Genomic DNA, 18,139 nt, shown 5'->3' with positions numbered 1-18,139 from the left:
TGATAGTATGTAGGTGAAGAGTGATAATATGCCGTGGACGAGCGTAACTTACACCGATAAAAGCAATAATTAGGAAGGAGCCAAGGGTGATTAGACTACAGACTGAGGTCTGTAGAAAGAAATATATGGAGGATAACTGCAGAAAATGAAAATAACACGAATGAATACCATATTCATGTAACATGAATATGCACTTGGGTTATGTAACAGGACAATGATCCGAAACACAACATCAAGTCTACCTCCAAATGGTTCAAACAAAGCAAAATTTAGGTTTTGGAGTGGCCTAGTCAAAGCCCGGGCTTGAATCCAATTAAGATGCTGTATCATGACCTTGCACAGGCCATTCATGCTGGTAAACCCTCTAATGTGGCTGAATTAAAGCAATTCTGCAAAGAAGAGTGGGCCAAAATTGCTCCTCAGCAATGTGAAAGACTCATTGCCAGTTATCGTAAACACTTGATTGCAGTTGTTGCCGCCAAGGCTGGCACAACCAGTTATTAGGTTTAGGGGGCAATTACTTTTTCACAGAAAGCCAGTCAGTTTTGGACAGCTTTTGTGCCTTAATAAATGAAAACAACATTTAAAAACTGCATTTTGTATTTACTCGGGTTATCTTTGTGTAATAATAAAATTTGTTTGATCGGAGTCATTTAAGTGTGACAAATATGCAAATCAGAAAGGGGGCAAATACTTTTTCACACAACTGTAGTATATATACAAGTATATAAAAAAAAATAAAAACTTGCGCTCGGTGAGTCCCATGTGAAAAAATATAAATAAGTGAAAAAATATGTGAAAAGAAAATTATACAGTATCTCACAAAAGTGAGTACACCCCTCACATTTTTGTAAATATTTTATTATAGCTTTTCATGTGACAACACTGAAGAAATGACACTTTCCTTCAATGTAAAGTAGTGAGTGTACAGCTTGTATAACAGTGTAAATTTGCTGTCCCCTCAAAATAACTCAACACACAGCCATTAATGTCTAAACCACTGGCAACAAAAGTGAGTACACCCCTAAGTGAAAATGTCCAAATTGGGCCCAAAGTGTCAATATTTTGCGTGGCCACCAATTTTTTCCAGCACTGCCTTAACCCTTTTGGGCATGGAGTTCACCAGCGCGTCACAGCTTGCCACTGGAGTCCTCTTCCATTCCTCCATGATGACATCACGGAGCTGGTGAATGTTAGAGACCTTCAGCTCCTCTACCTTCTGTTTGAGGATGCCCCACAGATGTTCAATAAGGTTTAGGTATGGAGACATGCTTGGCCAGTCCATCATCTTTACTCTCAGCTTCTTTAGCAAGGCAGTGGTCGTCTTGGAGGTGTGTTTGGGGTCGCTATCATGTTGGAAAACTGCCCTGCAGCCCAGTCTCCGAAGGGAGAGGATCATGCTCTGCTTCAGTATGTCACAGTACTTGTTGGCATTCATGGTTCTCTCAATGAACTATAGCTCCCCAGTGCCGGCAGCCCCAGACCATGACACTTCCACAACCATACTTGAATGTAGGCAAGACACACTTGTCTTTGCACTCCTCACCTGGTTTTTGCCACACACGCTTGACACCATCTGAACCAAATACGTTTATCTTGGTCTCATCAGACCACAGGACATGGTTCCAGTAATCCATGTCCTTACTCTGCTTGTCTTCAGCAACCTGTTTGCGGGCTTTCTTGTGTATCATCTTTAGAAGAGGCTTTCTTCTGGGACCACAGCCACTCAGACCAATCTGATGCAGTGTGCGGCCTATGGTGTGAGCACTGACAGGCTGACCCCCCCCACCCCTTCAACCTGTGCAGCAATGCTGGCAGCACTCATACGTCTATTTCCCAAAAACAAACTCTGGATACGATGCAGAGCAGGTGCACTCAATTTCTTTGGTCGACCATGATGAGGCCTGTTCTGAGTGGAACCTGTCCTGGTAAACCACTGTATGGTCTTGGCCACCTTGCTGCTGCTCAGTTTCAGGGTATTGGCAATCTTCCTATAGCGTTTCAGGGTATTGGCAATCTTCCTATAGCCTAGGCCATCTCTATGTAGAGCAACAATTCTTTATTTCAGATCCTCAGAGAGTTATTTGCCATGAGGTGCCATGTTGAACATCCAGTGAGCAGTATGAGAGAGTGAGAGCGAGAGTGAGAGCGATAACAACACATTTAACACACTTGATCCCCATTTACACCGGAGACCTTGTAACAATAATGGATTGTAAGCTCTTCTGAGCAGGGCCCTCTTAATCCTATTGTATTATATTATAACTGTATTGTCTCCCTTTTATATTGTAAAGCGCTGCGTAAACTGTTGGCGCTATATAAATCCTGAATAATAATAATAATAATAATAATAATAATGGGTCACATGACACCGAGGAGGGAAAATGGCTAATTGGGCCCAATTTGGAAATTTTCACTTAGGGGTGTACTCACTTTTGCCAGCGGTTTAGACATTAATGGCTGTGTGTTGAGTTATTTTGAGGGGACAGCAAATTCACACTTTTATACAAGCTGTACACTCACTACTTTACATTGTAGCAAAGTGTCATTTCTTCAGTGTTGTCACATGAAAAGATACAATAAAATATTTACAAAAATGTGAGGGGTGTACTCACTTTTGTGAGATACTGTATGTGAACAGCAGCACTTACAATATTGTACACAGCAATAAACCAAAATAAAAATAAAAATGTGTTGCGCTGTTATAGCCTTATGCATAAATCACTATGAATGACTTATTACGCGACAACATCAGTAATGAAATACAAATAAAACAAATTATTAGTAAGTGTCCATAGAAGGTGATTCACAATCAAGTGCAGATGTCCTCCAGTTCTTAATTGGTGCAACACCCAGTGCTCTCTATAGCAAATAAGGGCAAATATATCCTCTTACTGGATTCTAAGACCTCTCAAGGTCTGTACTTGCATCAGTGAGCTTAACCTCTCACTTCAGGTTTCTCACCCGCGTTGTGGATATCACTGATGGAAATCACCATAGCTATAAATCCTTAGAGAACCTCAGACCAGCCAGAGAAGGCACTCACATTATCCTTTTGCCAGCTTTCAGTCATCCAGCCTCTCGGGACCAAACCATGGCTCAACAGCTTATTATAATTAGTTTTATCAATTTGTATTTCATTACTGATTTTGTCACTTAAGTCATTCATAGTGATTTATGCATAAGGATATAACAGCGCAACACATTTTAATATATACGTATAAGTATGAAAATATTTGAAAGAAGATAAATAATCGTCCCATGTTTTGGTGCTTGTTTGAAAATGAAAGGAGGAATCTGATGCAGATGGCTCTGGGTGAAGCTGGCTTAGGAAAGACTCTGTGATGCCTATAGCAAAACCAGATTCTGTTAGTCTTTTTTTTTTTTTTTTTTTCATTTGCAATTTAATTTACCCAAAAAATTTGGTTTTGAGGATCTCCACAAACCTTTTCATTTCACACCTTTTTTGTTCATATTGTTCTGTTAAGTGTTCCTAGGAATGCCCTTAGGCTTGTTATTTTAGACCTTATCCATCTTTGGGCTGAACTCTCTGTAGATCACATTATTTACATGCACACTGGGCTCAGCAAGGCACACACATCAAGAATATTTATATAGATTATTCCTGCGCTACCTCGGAAACAATGGTGTACATGGACAGCTGCAAACACAGAGTGGGATCAAACAAGGCCCATAAATAGTATAAAGCATAAAGAAAAAAGTGCTGCGCTGGTCCAATATAATGTGATTATGTGACAGTGCTTAAAAATACAAATGAAAGTAAAAGGGGGGTATACGGGTACTCTGTTTGTATGCACAGTATCCTGTGATGAATACAAAAAACGTAGAAAAGTGAGAAAATGTCCTGGATCCTGGTTCAGCTTATGTAAGGACTGTAACGGCACCGTGCGTGCAGGGAGCCGGTACAAGTAATCCTCATACATACCTGGTGCTAATATAACTTGTGCAAATAAACATTAAAGTGCTGTTGTGTCTGTGCAGCCCGTGCGAATAAATATGGTCATATACATGTACTTAGACAGTGAGCAATAAAGATAGTAAGTATCACAAACATAGCATGTGCAAACTACAATAGTATATAATAAATATAAAAAAAAATATATATTTTTTTATATTTTTTTATATTTATTATATACTATTGTAGTTTGCACATGCTATGTTTGTGATACTTACTATCGTTATTGCTCACTGTCTAAGTACATGTATATGACCATATTTATTCGCACGGGCTGCACAGACACAACAGCACTTTAATGTTTATTAGCACCAGGTATGTATGAGGATTACTTGTACCGGCTCCCTGCACGCACGGTGCCATTACAGTCCTTACATAAGCTGAACCAGGATCCAGGACATTTTCTCACTTTTCTACGTTTTTTGTATTCATCACAGGATACTGTGCATACAAACAGAGTACCCGTATACCCCCCTTTTACTTTCATTTGTATTTTTAAGCACTGTCACATAATCACATTATATTGGACCAGCACAGCACTTTTTTCTTTATGCTTTAAGGCACACACATCAGTGTTGTTGAGAGGTGAGAATTAAAGGATGGTTCACAGTGCTGCAAATCTTTGACAGAGCAATAGCAAAACGATAGTTATCTAACCTGTCTGATCTAATTCAGAAACTTTATAGCTAGTGGGTTTCACAGCCATAAATAATGTAACCTGGCTTGCCAAAAAAAGCAGTGTTTTAGGACTTTCCCTCAATGTTTGTATTCATCATGGAGAAGAACTCTAGGCAAAACTTTTTGTTTTGGATAAGGTTAAAAAGGTTTTTATATTCCCATTGCCATCACCAGTCATGGACTGTGCAGTTGCCCAGGGTGCCAGTCCTTTGTATTAGCAGGGGACATCTTCTGATGACAAAGAAACAATGTTTTGGCTGGAGAATTGATACTTTATCATATCAGTGTGTTGTTTTTTCATATTAATATTGTCATCATCTTTATTGTTATTACATTTAGGAATGTGTCACAGAAAAGGAATCAGGAAGAAGAACTCCATGACAGAATGCTAAACACAATTGATGGTCTCAGTTCCGTCAAGTACGGTCAAGTATTTTTTAAATTGATACAAATAATGTGTCACTTAAGGTATCCTTCACTCATGAGCAATACTCCTGATTTCACTACGTTTATATTAAAATCTCTGGAATAGTAGCCTATTCAATGATGACGGCAACCAGTAACCTTGGAACACCAAAAATTAAATTAAAATCTGATGTTGGGAAGTGTAATGATCAGTTTATTCTTTGATGTTATAATTTGACTTACTACAAAGATATGCAAGTTATTGTAATTTAGAGTATTTTGGGGAGTTGACAAAGAGTGGTGCAAGCACAATGCTTGCACCACTCTGCTAAACATAAAAAAAATGCAGCAGATGCTGCTCTTAAATTAAAAAAAAAGGGACACAAACTCCTTTGTTAGTTAGGAGCAATCAGTTCTCTGTTCTGCTGTGACAGACCCAACACAGAGCAGGAAAGTTGAAGCTGCATGCTCCGATCTCTCTGCTTGTCTCTGCCCCTTACTCAGCACAGAGTATGAGTTAGGTGGAGGGTTGTTACTCTGCAAGCTCTACTTGTTTAGTGTAATCACTGCTTGGGCAAAGCGAGGGATGTGAGCTGTCTACTGAAAGCGCACACACTGTATGCCAGCTGCAAGCTGATTGAGGATTGGTGACTGTTTTCTATATGGAAAACCACCACATTCCCTCTGTTAATTAGGTGCATACTCTTCCCCACTTTCTATTTCACTCTGCAATAGGAACTGGCATGGGTGGTGCAGATAGACCTAAACCGGCCTATCTGCTTATTTATTACGGCGCACACCACTGACAGTTTTCTACGGTATTATAACAGTATAAGAAGTTTAATTAATTCCCCAGTTTATGTCCACAGACATGAGTCTGTCAGAAATGGATACCTGTGACTTCTTTATGTCTGATTAGGGATGAGGTTTGGGTTCTTTGTAACAATAAAGCACTGCCTGCCCTTTGAATTTAGGTCAGCTGGTTTAGAAGAGCCAGTAAAGGTGGCTTTTGGATAGAACCGTAAGTTCTCAGAAGCCATATTGACAGTGTGCTTTATCTGTGCTGGGGGGGAGCATAGGGAGTGCTGTGAAATTCAATTTAAACCCTTACTGATAGGAATGAGCTTTGGATTAGACTGAAGCCCAGCCCATCCTCAGTTCAGTGAGTGGCCAACAAAATGGCCAGTTTGCCCACCTGAACCAATGTATAATGCTTGTTTGAATTTTAAGATGTATCCTACCCATTTTCTTTGTGCACATCAAAATAGGGGTGGTGGTAACTAATAGCGTAGGGGTTTCGCTTATCAGAATCTGGAAGCCCTTTTTAGAATGAGGGACCCCTACATATTCCCCCCCCCCCAGGGAAAAAACACAGGGTACATAAGTACCTTTTACTGTTGCTTCTCAAAATAATATAAAAACGAAATAAACACCAGAAGTGGTTTCTAGATTGAATTGTTGTGCAGTTTCATCCATCCCTAGTTCTGATTTATGAGGTAGATGCATGTAACCGTGCATGAATGTGTGTTGTAAAATTTATTTCTGTGGCATCATGGTTTCTAAAATACAGACATACAGTAATTTATTTTGTAACTAGTATATGGTTTTTTTTTTAATGTCAAATATTTTTTTTATTTTTGTTATTGCTCATTCCATACAAAAATAAGACAAGAAAAATAAGATAACTACAACCAAATCTTGAACATTATAGGGAGAATTCCCCTAAAAAAAAACAAAAAAAAAAAAACAGGAGGAATAAATCACCTTGTGATATACATGAAATAAAGTAATTTAAAATATATAAAAAGGAGAGAAAAAAACAAAAACAAATCAAAAAACGACTAACAAGACAAACAATACAAAACAAATCCCTCTCAGATTAGGATAACTGAATTTTAGTAAGCAGTACATAATAATGCCCTAAATCAAAGACGCCCGTCACATCCAGATTTTCCACCCTATTTGTCTACTTTGATCTTATAGCAGCATCCCTTCTCTTACGAACTCACCTCTCCTCCCCTGCCCCTCTCCCTCCTCTTCCCCTCCTCTCTGCTAATTAAGCCATCATATAATGGGTTATTAAGGTCAAGACAATTGGACCATATTTTCAGAATTTTTGGGATATTCCTCTCTGTTTATATGCTAACATTTCTCTTTTTAATATAAAATAAAGTTTCTCCCCCTATTGTTTATGAATTGGTGGAGCAGAAGAAATCAATTTTTATAGGATAAGTTTATGTGCTAGACATAAGGACCTAGTCCACGTGGTGGACATCTCTGCTGGTAATTCTCCGTCCGGGATTATTCCCAGTATTGCAAATTTTGGGGTTCCTACTATTTCTGTTAAGCATCATGAGTGCAGAGTTGAAAGCACTCTTTCCCAATACCGATGAAGCTTTGGACAACGCCAAAGCATATGAATAAGGGAACCATTGGATAAAGAGCGACGAGGACATAAAGGTGATGTATATTTTCCCCAGGCATAGAGTTTTTGTGGGGTGTAATGAGCCCTATGTAGAATAAAAAGCTGAGTCAATTTCTGCGACGGTGAAAGATATCTCAGGTAGCAATCTCCATCGCCCGTATCCATTCTTCTTCACTCAAATCTTCTATATCCTTTTGCCAAAGGGTAAAACTGTTTACCTGTCTTTCTGCGCTCTCTGCAGTTTGTAGGATAAAGTAAAGGTCCCCATTAACCCTTGTTTCGTACACTGTTCTGAAGTTGCCTTCAATAATATCTCAGAGGGGTTGTATTGTAATTGGAATTTTGAGATCTGACTTTGTAATGCATGGCGTATTTAGAGATGCTGATAGAAATTACTGTTTAATAAATGAAAGCGGTCTTTAAGTATATTAAAATGCAATAAGATATCCCTTTCATATAGCTGATATTAAGCAGGCTTTTTTCCATTCTAAAAATTCTGGCAAATTATTCAATTCACATAAACAGTGATTATCCCATATAGGCATATGTCTTGTATAACCCTTAAGCTGAGTGATAGTACGTACTGTTTCCTATAACCTATGAGTTGAATAAAAGGTAGGAAACTTTCTTTTATTATAGAAATGATGAGAGACTATTCATTGTACTAGTGGTGATATCTTAAATTGAGATATTATAATCTTCTGTATAGGGTCCTGCATATCTACCCCTCAAGCATGCCAGTGTTGGAGTTGTGCTGCAATAAAATATAATCTTGGGTTGGGTATCGCAATTCCCCCTCTATCCTTCGCCTGTTACAATGTTCCAAGCCTAATTGTAGTTTTCCCACATTTCCATATAAAGTCTCTGAAAACAGTGTCAATAGTCCTAAATAATTTTAATGTCAGCCAAACAGGGCAAGTATGTAGTACATATAACAATTGGGGCATCCACACCATCTTCACCAGATTTGCTCACCCTATCATAGTGAACGGAATCTATACCAGGTTTTACTTTGTTGTCTAAATTTACCAGCAAGAGGAAGTACATTCTTATCTATGTATTTAGTAACATTTAGGGTAATTATCACTCCCAGGTACTTAAATGATGTAACTAGATTCATTTGATGAGCCTGGTGTGGAAGCACCAAACGTATAGTATCAATGGGCAGTATCACTGATTTATCCCAATTAATATTAAATCCTCAGAACATCCCAAAGGTGTATATAAGTAAAATAACTGTGGACAAAGAAGTGTGTGTATCCCCTAGAAACACTAGGGTATCGTCTGCATAGAGTGCTATTTTTTCTTTGCTTGTGGACCTCTGAAACCCACAATATCTGTGCAGCCATGGATAGCCTCCGCCAAAGGTTCTTCAGCTAATGCAAAAAGGAACTGAGACAAGGGACAGCCCTGCCTTGCTCCTCTGTTCAAAAAAAAGGGGGCTGAAGTATATCCATCTATCTGTACTCTTGCACTCGGGGAACTATATAAAAGTTGTATCCATTCTATATATCTTGGCCCAAATCTAAAGCGCTTTAAACAGTTCCATAAGAAGACCCACTCTATACTATTGAATGCTTTAGCCACATCCAGCGACAACATGGCTCTGTTTCCACGGTTATCTATGGGAAGTTGTAAATTTAAGAATAAGCGTCTGATATTGTTAGCTGTTGATCTATTAGGGATAAATCCATACTGATCACAATGAATTTGTTTTGTAATATATTTTGACAGTCTAGTCGCCAATATCTTTGCCAGAAGTTTGATGTCTGACGTTAACAAAGAGATTGGGCGATATGCAAGACTGGTTGGATCCTTACCTGGTTTCAGAAGCACAATGATCACTGCTTCATTCATCGAGGGGGCAAAGAGCCCTCCTCCTTGGCATGATTAAAAACGTCCAACAAGTCGAGTAGCATTACATCCCCGTATTTTTTATATGTTTCCCCTGGCAGGCCATCAGGTCCAGGTGTTTTATTATTAGGTAGGTTAGCTACTGCGAGTCTTGGCTCTTCCAATGTTAGTGGTCCCTCCAATACCTCTCTCTCAACGTCTGATAAGGTTGGTAGATGGATAATGGTAATGGATTGATTTAAAGAATTTTATCAAGTCCTCCTTTAAGTAGGATGCCCTACTTTTGTATAATTCCTGATAAAATTCCGGGAACACCTCCAGGATCTCTGGGGTAGTGTCAGCCCTCTTATATAGAGAAGATTGTATTTCAGTTATATACGATACAGGCCGCTGCACTTTTACAACAGAGGCAAAAAGGTGCCCTGTCCCTTCTCCTTCTTCAAAATATAGTTGTTGTAAAAAATATATATATATTTTCTGACTTCTTTATGGCCACTTCTGCATATTGTTCTTGACTGTGTAGCCATACTGTTTGAGTATCTTTATTAGGATTAGCTACATATAAACGTTCAGCCTGCGTCATATTATCAGCTAGAGTTTTTTCCCACTGCCTAAATTGTTTCTTTTTTTATATCTGTGCAAAGAGGAGACCACAAAGATAAGCTTTCACTGCATCCCAGTATGTTAGGGGTGAGACTGAAGATGTATTAATACTCTGAAAGGCAATAACGTCTGCCTCAATTTCTTCTGAGGAAAAGAGTGACATCCAGTATGGATTCACCTTCCATAAATTACACCCTCAGGTTGATCCTGAAAGAGAAATATAAAACCAAAGGAGAATGGTCTGATATACCTCTGGCCTCATATTTAATTTCACAGAGATATGGTAATAGGAAATGGTTTCCCAAGGCCAGATCTATTCTTAATAAAGTTTTATAAGTACTCGAGAAACATTAAAATTGCCTACTTGTAGGGTTACGCTGTCTCCAAAAATCTATCAACCCCATCTCCGCTATGTATCTAGCAAAAGCTGACAGAATTTGTTTATCTGGTAAGTGGAATTTATCCATTGAGGGAACCATATAGTTGTTAAAATTGCCTATTAACCACAGACTATCTGGTTTATCTGATGCAAACCAAATGAATTCCTTCAATATTTCTGGAGAGTAGGGCGGTGAGACGTAAATATTCGCAAACACATATAGTTGCCCAGCTAGTGTACAGTACAATAAAATGAAGCAGCCTTTACTATCTTTCTTAACCTGTCTGCATTGGAAATCTATTCTATTAGATATAAGTATAGAAACTCCTCTGGAGTATGATGTAAATGTAGAGTGAAATTGAGTCTTAAACTGATTCCTCTTTAAATAATTTAAGGTATTAGGAAATAGATGGGTTTTCTGAAAACAGATTATTGATGGTGAGAATCTTTCCAGTGAAGTAAAGACCGCTTGTCGTTTGCCAAGACCTCTGACGTTCCATGAGACTACTACTTCACTCAAAGGGGGCATACAACACCATTACCAAAAAATTTAGCCAAGGATAGAGCCCAGATGGGAGCTATATCATAATTTTTCAAATGTATCCATCCAAAGCATCTCACCCTCAAAATCCCAGAAGGGGAAGATAAGGGGGCAGAACAGGGAGAAAGGGGAGAAGAAGAAAGAGAAAGCAAGGAGAAGGGGGCGATAAGCCGATATCTACCAAGAGGTGTACACAAACTAACATAGAAGACAAACAAACATAATTAACGTAACAAATATAGATACATTCATAGGGTCTATTTGAACAAGAGAACCTCAAAAATTGTGCTCTCTGACCCTTTCATTTCCCTTTTTTTTCTTTTTTTTTGACCTTCTCTTAACCCCAAAAACACTATGCAGACCTCCCCCAAAAGAGTAGAGAGAAAAAAAAGTCAAACTGTCTTGTGGAGTTAATTTGGCCGCTTGTAATTGTCCAACCACTGATTCGCTAAGTCCAGTGATGCAAAGAAGTATGTATTATCCTGGACCTCTACTCTTAACCTGGCTGGAAATTTCTATAGAATAGGACAGATCCATCTGTCTCAATCGTCACTTTACCTCCAAAAATCCCACCCTCTGGCCCTGCACTACTGCTGAGAAGTCAGGAAAAAGTTCTTTGAACCGTCCACTCGTATATCTGATAATTGTCTGGCTCTCTGCAATATGATGTCTCTTATTTTGAAAATGTTGAAAACTATAAAGATAAAGTTCTTGATGTCCCTCCCGAGGACAGGGGTCTAGCAGGGACTCTATGTGCCCACTCCACAGAAAAGAGAGAAATGTTCTATAAGCCATTTCTCTATGAATTCCACTGGTATATTTCCTTCCACCCATTCAGGGAGGCCTACTATCCTAACATTGTTCCGTCTGAGACGGTTCTCCAAGTCCTCCAAACGAGAGTCCTGTATGGATAGTTGTGTGTTTTTTTTTTTTTATCAGATTTCATAACTATTTGTAAGGCGTCTTCAAGTGTACTTATTCTTTCCTCTGCTCCTGACATATATACTACATATACTAGTATATGTAGTATATATTTTCAACAGTAAAAGCCTTGTTATGACATTGGAATTTGGTTGGCTGTTTTAACCACAATGAAACCCCCACCCGGCTGTCATTCTGCTATAGGCCAGGTAGTGGTTCTATTGTTCTGAGTGGACGTCATATGACATCCTTCAGAACGAACCGCTCGTGCACACTCCTGGGGACACGCAGCACGGCAATCAGTGGTGCGTTGTGTCCCTCAGACACACTGCATATCTGATCACGGTAAAGAGCCTGTGACGTAGGCTCTTTACCATGTGATCAGCTGTGTCCAATCACAGCTGAGCAGTGTAAATAGGAAGTGCCAGTTTCTGGCATTCCTCTACTCATGCTGACAGCGTGTGAGGAGAAGAGAGCCAATAAGCGGCTTTTCTCAGTGGGAACATCTGCACTGATAATCAATGCAGCCCCATTAGTGATGCCTGTCAATGCCCACCAGTGATTCCAATCAGTGCCGCCTTTCAGTGCTCATCAGTGATGCCTGTCAGTGCCCATAAATGTTGCCCGTCAGTGTCGCCTCTTAGTGCCCATCAGTGTTGCATATCAGAGCTGCCTATCAGTGCCTGTCAGTGCAGCCTCATCAGCGCACATCAATGAAGGAGAAACAATACTGCCCAGTATTGAAGTGGTTACAAATAAAAAAAACTCTGCCTGCAAAAGAATTTTTGATGGTATAACTGAATGTCATGATCCTGCAAGATTGCTGTGGTCTCTGGATCACAGCAAAGAGCTTATATTTTATTAAGCTGCAGAGGGTTCTAGTGAATAAAATTGTTCAACATGAATTCTTCTTTTTGTAAGTGTTTCTGTTTCAGTAGTTTTTCTTAAGATTTTGAGAACAGTAAAAGCAACAAGAACACTGTGCAGAGCAGCGAACAATCCTTGCGTGCTCTGTATAGACATTAAGAAATAATACATAAGTGGGGGGAAACAAAAAACAACAGAATATCTTGGCAATTGGGTTAGGTCTTCTCTAAGCTCACAGGCGAGCATTTGGCCACCAACAGAATTGGACCGGAATACAGTGTTTTGTGATATAACATGGATATTTAAACAACAAAAATATTATGAAGACTGGGGGGGTGATCATCCATACGATCACCCCTTGAATCATAATGTGGGACAATAAAACCCAAGATTTCGAGGTCGAGACCACCTTAAAACGAAATCACTGGAAGTAGGCCCACCAGGTCGGAAAGCCCACGTCCAACGTTCACGGTTCACAAAGTATTACTCGTTAACAAGCATAAGAAAGGAAAAGAAAAAGCTAATAGAATGTGATGCCAAGGCTGACAGGAGTCAAAGAAACAATGAAAGAGATGATAAGAGGAAAAGAGAAGAAGAAAGGAAATGGATCTGTCCGGGGATCCTGCATCAACTTATTCATATGATTAGATTCATTCGTCCGGGACCTGCAAGTACACAAGCGAAGGGGACCATATTTTGTCGAAAATGGATTGTTTATCTCGTAGGACACACAATTTTTTCATTCAACATGATCCATGTGAGTTTTCGTTTTACTATCGCAATGTCTATGATGGGGTTTCCCATGCTGTCGCTATAGGGATTTTGGCTATATTAAGTAAATTAAGGTCTGAGTATGTTGTGGAACATTTTCAACAGGCTTATTTGGTAGGACAATACTTGCATCCTTAGTGATGTTGACCATCGTGACTGAAAAAATAAATAAGTGAACCCTCATCCAAAAACGACGAACCTTTGGGGCATGACCACCACATGCAACAGTGAGCCTATCTGGCCACAGCCCCTGAAACAGGTAGCTGAGGTGCCTGGATACATTTTTGACAGGTGCTCCGGCACTAAATACCATCTGGCGGGGACTTTGTAACCTGACTCAATCAAGGCAACATTAAGGATACCTTTATGGATTTGCATACTCCATTTAGGCCAGTCCTCCACCTCAGGGATTATGGACAAATCTCTTTCCCACGCCACCTGGTAAAATAATCTAGCAGTGGAGTCGACAAACAGTTTGTATAGCATGGAGACGCCCTCTTGCAGAGCAGCATCCTGCATGCATCTGTTTTCTAACATGGTTCGGACTGCTAAGTCAGAGCTTTCCTTCTGCAAAGATTTGAGAAAGTGGTAAATTTGTTGAAAATGGAAGTTCTCCACGGGGGGGCATCTCCAAACTTCCAGTGAACTTCCAGTGAAATAGGAGGGTGCCCCTATGATCGATGCCCCTATGATCGAGATAGTTACCTATATGATACAATCCCTTGTTCAACCCCCAGCCAAACCTTTCGGGTTGCATACCTGGTGGAAACAGGGGATTGCCAAAAAGAGGAGCTACCGGGATATGTGCGGAGTGCAAAGGCCATCTCCTACAGCTGTTCAATAATGTTGGCTATGAAGTTGGCATAATTGGGCGAGCTGTGCAGCCACATAGTATTTCCTAAAATTAGGCATGGCTAGTCAGCCTGAATCCCTAGGAGCATACATTGTGGCCCGAGCTATCCTGGAACCTTTGGTTCCCCCAATGTAATGAAAGAGTTTTGATTGAAAATGTTACGTGGCATGAACAGGGACCTGGCTAGACAAAGTGCAAAAATAATATATTAACCTAGGTAGAACTGTCATCTTCACTGAGGCGATACTATCCATCAATGACAGATTCACATCAGACCATGCCTGCACATCCTCTAAAAGCTTAGCAAACAAGTCGGATAGTTAGCTTTGCAAAGATAAGAGATGGTGGGGGGCAGTCTGATTCCTAAATAGGGAAGGGATGTCTGCTGCCACTAAAAAAGGGTATTGAGTCTGCATACTCCACAAAGTCGAGGTTGGCAAATTGATATTTAACGCCATGGTTGGCCATGAGCCCCGAAATTTTCCCAAAATGGTTCAGAAGAGACAATAGGTTTGGTAGAGTAGTGTGAGGTGTGGTGATGAACAGCAACAGGTCATCTGTGAATAAAGTACACTTATGGCTCCTTCCCCCACTCTCTATTCCTAAAATGTCTGGGTTTTGACGTATTGCTATTGAAAGGGTATCAATAGCTATGACGAACAATATGGGAGATAACGGACATCCCTGCCGAGTACCCGATGAGATTTGTATCAGACCCGATCTATGGCCACAGATAACTATCTGTGCTGTGGGTAAACTGTATAATGGGTGTAGCGAGGCCATGAACTTGGGACCAAAATTCCATCTCAGCAACACCCAGAAAAGGAAGGGCCATGATAAGGAGTCGAAGGCTTTGCAGTTGTCAAGGGACAGCAGCATCCCTGTCCATTTTGTCCCACCATCCCAAGAACTATGGATATGAGGTTGGCTGCCTGTCTATATGGCAGAAAGCCCACCTGATCAGAGTGTATATAGCGAGCTATAAATGTCAATAGCCAGTTTGCCAAAATTTTGGTGAATAATTTCAGGTCAGTGTTAATTAAGAATATGGGACGGTAGTTTGCTATGTCACTGTGGTCTTTGTGGGGTTTAGGGATGAGGGTAATAAATTGTCTATTAGAGTCTGCGTCTATTGGACCATCCTGTTGAATGGCTTTGAAGAATTGTGTTATGGTGTGGGCCAGTAAGGAAGTACATTATTTGTAGTATAGGGTTGTAAACCCGCCCGGGCCCGGTGCTTTGCCCAAAGGGGTCTGTTTAATGGCCGCCAAAACCTCCTCCACCGTGATTTCCTTTTCCAGAAGATCTCTATGTCCGTCTGTTAGGTTTAGAATGGGAATCTGGTCAACAAAGTCATTAAACTGCGGCTGGGCAGTGAAACTCAGATCGTTGTTGTAAATGTTTCAAGTATGCATCTTGTCTTTGGTTACCACATAAAATGTCCAGCTGTCATATGAACATGTTGAAATCACAGATCCTGGGCAACAAGCATTTAATATTCCTAGGTTTCTCACTGAGAAAGATAGGTGGTTTTTTTTGCATGACTCTGGTGATGGTTGCATTATGTTGGAATGGTCAGAATGGGCAGAGTACAGGTTCACTTAAACGCTAAAACATAACTCCTTAAACCACAACTCTGATGCCGTGTAGACACGGTCTGACTTTTCGACCGGACTTGTCCGACGGACGCCGACGGACCAAATCCGGCGGACAATCCGATCGTGTGTGGGCTTCACCGGACCTTTCCAGTCGCAAATCTGACAGACTTTAGATTTGGAACATGCTTCAAATCTTTACGTCGTAACTCCGCCGGACCCAGAAATCTGCTCGTCTGTATGCTAGTCCGACGGACAAAAACCGACGCTAGGGCAGCTATTGGCTACTGGCTATCAACTCCCTTATTTTAGTCCGGTGTACGTCATCACGTACGAATCCGTCGGACTTTTGTGTGATCGTGTGAAGTCCAGTCGTTAGAAAGTCTGTTGAAAGTCTGTCGAAAGTCTGTCGGATGGGCTGTCGGACTTTTTTAGCTGAAAAGTCCAACCGTGTGTACGCGGCATAACTCTTAACCCCTGATAATATATTAACCCCCTTAAATATGCTCTTATGTGTTTGGGCATTGAAATAAGCTGACATTCCTGGAGACAAATGCTTTGAAAACTAGTTGTGGTCATTTTACAGCATCACAAATTTCAACTGTATCTATGTAACATAGCTAATCATTAAATACAAAATAAATATTGCTGTATTCAAAACACAGGAGGATCACACTGAGTAATAGCAGTGACTCCAATGTTTTATATTTTTATGATCTAGCTGTATAATGAGACATGGATTGAACAGCTGAAGTAAAGCAGCCTGTTTTCTATCTTTTAGACCCTGGTTTGGTAAATCAGATGACTTTTATGCTTTCCTGCTTTTTTTCACTGCCGATGGCCTGGAAAGAGAGGTAAAATACAATATTTCTTATTTTCTGTTTCATGTCCATCTTGCCCTAACTTAGATGTAAACTAAATGTACTTAGCATCATGTAATACTATTTTCAGTAAAGCTATATCATTATGTATACCAACAGTCTCCCTGGGCTTATCTGTTTAAGTTAGCTGCTTGAAGAAAGTGAATTCTCTTTCTAAATGTATTAGTTGATGTATGTTTTGTTTTTCAGTACCGCACCCTCAGAATACCTAAGATCCGGAATTATTTCTTATGTGCCAGTGTAGTGTTCTTGTGCATATTCCTGATCCAAATTTTGGTCATGCCAAGGTTGGTACATATGCTACTAATGAAAAAAAGTTTTATTCAGCTATTATAATATCTCTTATCTCTGGAAAATTAGGTCACATATACCTTGGAAATAGGATATGTTGTATTGGATATGTTTGCTTACATATGGGGTTGATTTAGATGATGTTGTAAGATAAATAACCACATCTCATCTAATACTGTCAAATAACAGAAATTAAAAGAAATCTGAACACACTGCCTAGAAATAAAATGTGTCTGCCCTTTTCAGAGAGGTTATTTTTTGAGGATTTTTAAATAGGTATATTTGGCAGTCATTTTGAGAACTTTAGGTCTTTAACTAAGCCAGTAATTAACTGACAAATGCAAATGAGAGAGAATGTAAAAGTTGAAAATGTAAAATTCCATGGAAGTGGTTATTCATTGACACGCCAAAATGTAAACAATACTTTATTTAACCGCTTCAGCCCCGGAAGATTTTACCCCCTTCCTGACCAGAGCGTTTTTTGCGATTCGGCACTGCGTCGCTTTAACTGACAATTGCGCGGTCGTGCGACGTGGCTCCCAAACAAAATTGACGTCCTTTTTTTCCCACAAATAGAGCTTTCTTTTGGTGGTATTTGATCACCTCTGCGATTTTTATTTTTTGCGCTATAAACAAAATAAGAGCGACAATTTTGAAAAAAATGCATTATTTTTTACATTTTGCTATAATAAATATCCCCCAAAAATATATTAAAAAAAATGTTTTTCCTCAGTTTAGGCCGATCGTATTCTACAAATTTTTGATAAAAAAAAATCGCAATAAGCGCTTATTAATTGGTTTGCACAAACGTTATAGCGTTTACTAAATAGGGGATAGTTTTATGGCATTTTTATTAATAATTTTTTTTTAATAGTAATAGCAATCAGCGATTTTTATTGTGACTGCGACGTTATGGCGGACATGTCGGACATTTTTGACACATTTTTGGGACCATTGTCATTTATACAGCGATCAGTGTGATTAAAAATGCACTGATTACTGTGTAAATGACACTGTCAGTGAAGGGGTTAACCACTAGGGGGCGGGGAGGGGTTAAGTATGTCCTGGGGAGTGATTACTAACTGTAGGGGCATGGGCT

At 39.7% G+C, this 18,139-nt stretch overlaps 1 protein-coding gene across 1 annotated transcript in view; it reads left to right on the top strand.

Moving 5' to 3' along the window:
- Window positions 1-18,139, top strand: part of ADCY7 (adenylate cyclase 7) — a 393,360-nt gene that overhangs the window by 320,571 nt on the left and 54,650 nt on the right. The window contains exons 13-15 of the mRNA XM_073604992.1: window positions 4,994-5,074; window positions 16,650-16,722; window positions 16,939-17,036. Of these exons, the coding sequence (XP_073461093.1) occupies window positions 4,994-5,074; window positions 16,650-16,722; window positions 16,939-17,036 (252 nt within the window). The remainder of the gene's footprint in view (window positions 1-4,993; window positions 5,075-16,649; window positions 16,723-16,938; window positions 17,037-18,139) is intronic.

This window comes from Aquarana catesbeiana, linkage group LG11, assembly GCF_042186555.1.
Source record: "Aquarana catesbeiana isolate 2022-GZ linkage group LG11, ASM4218655v1, whole genome shotgun sequence".
Taxonomy (NCBI): domain Eukaryota; kingdom Metazoa; phylum Chordata; class Amphibia; order Anura; family Ranidae; genus Aquarana; species Aquarana catesbeiana.
Note: the sequence above shows the minus strand (reverse complement) of the source record. Positions and strands in the feature narration are given on the sequence as shown.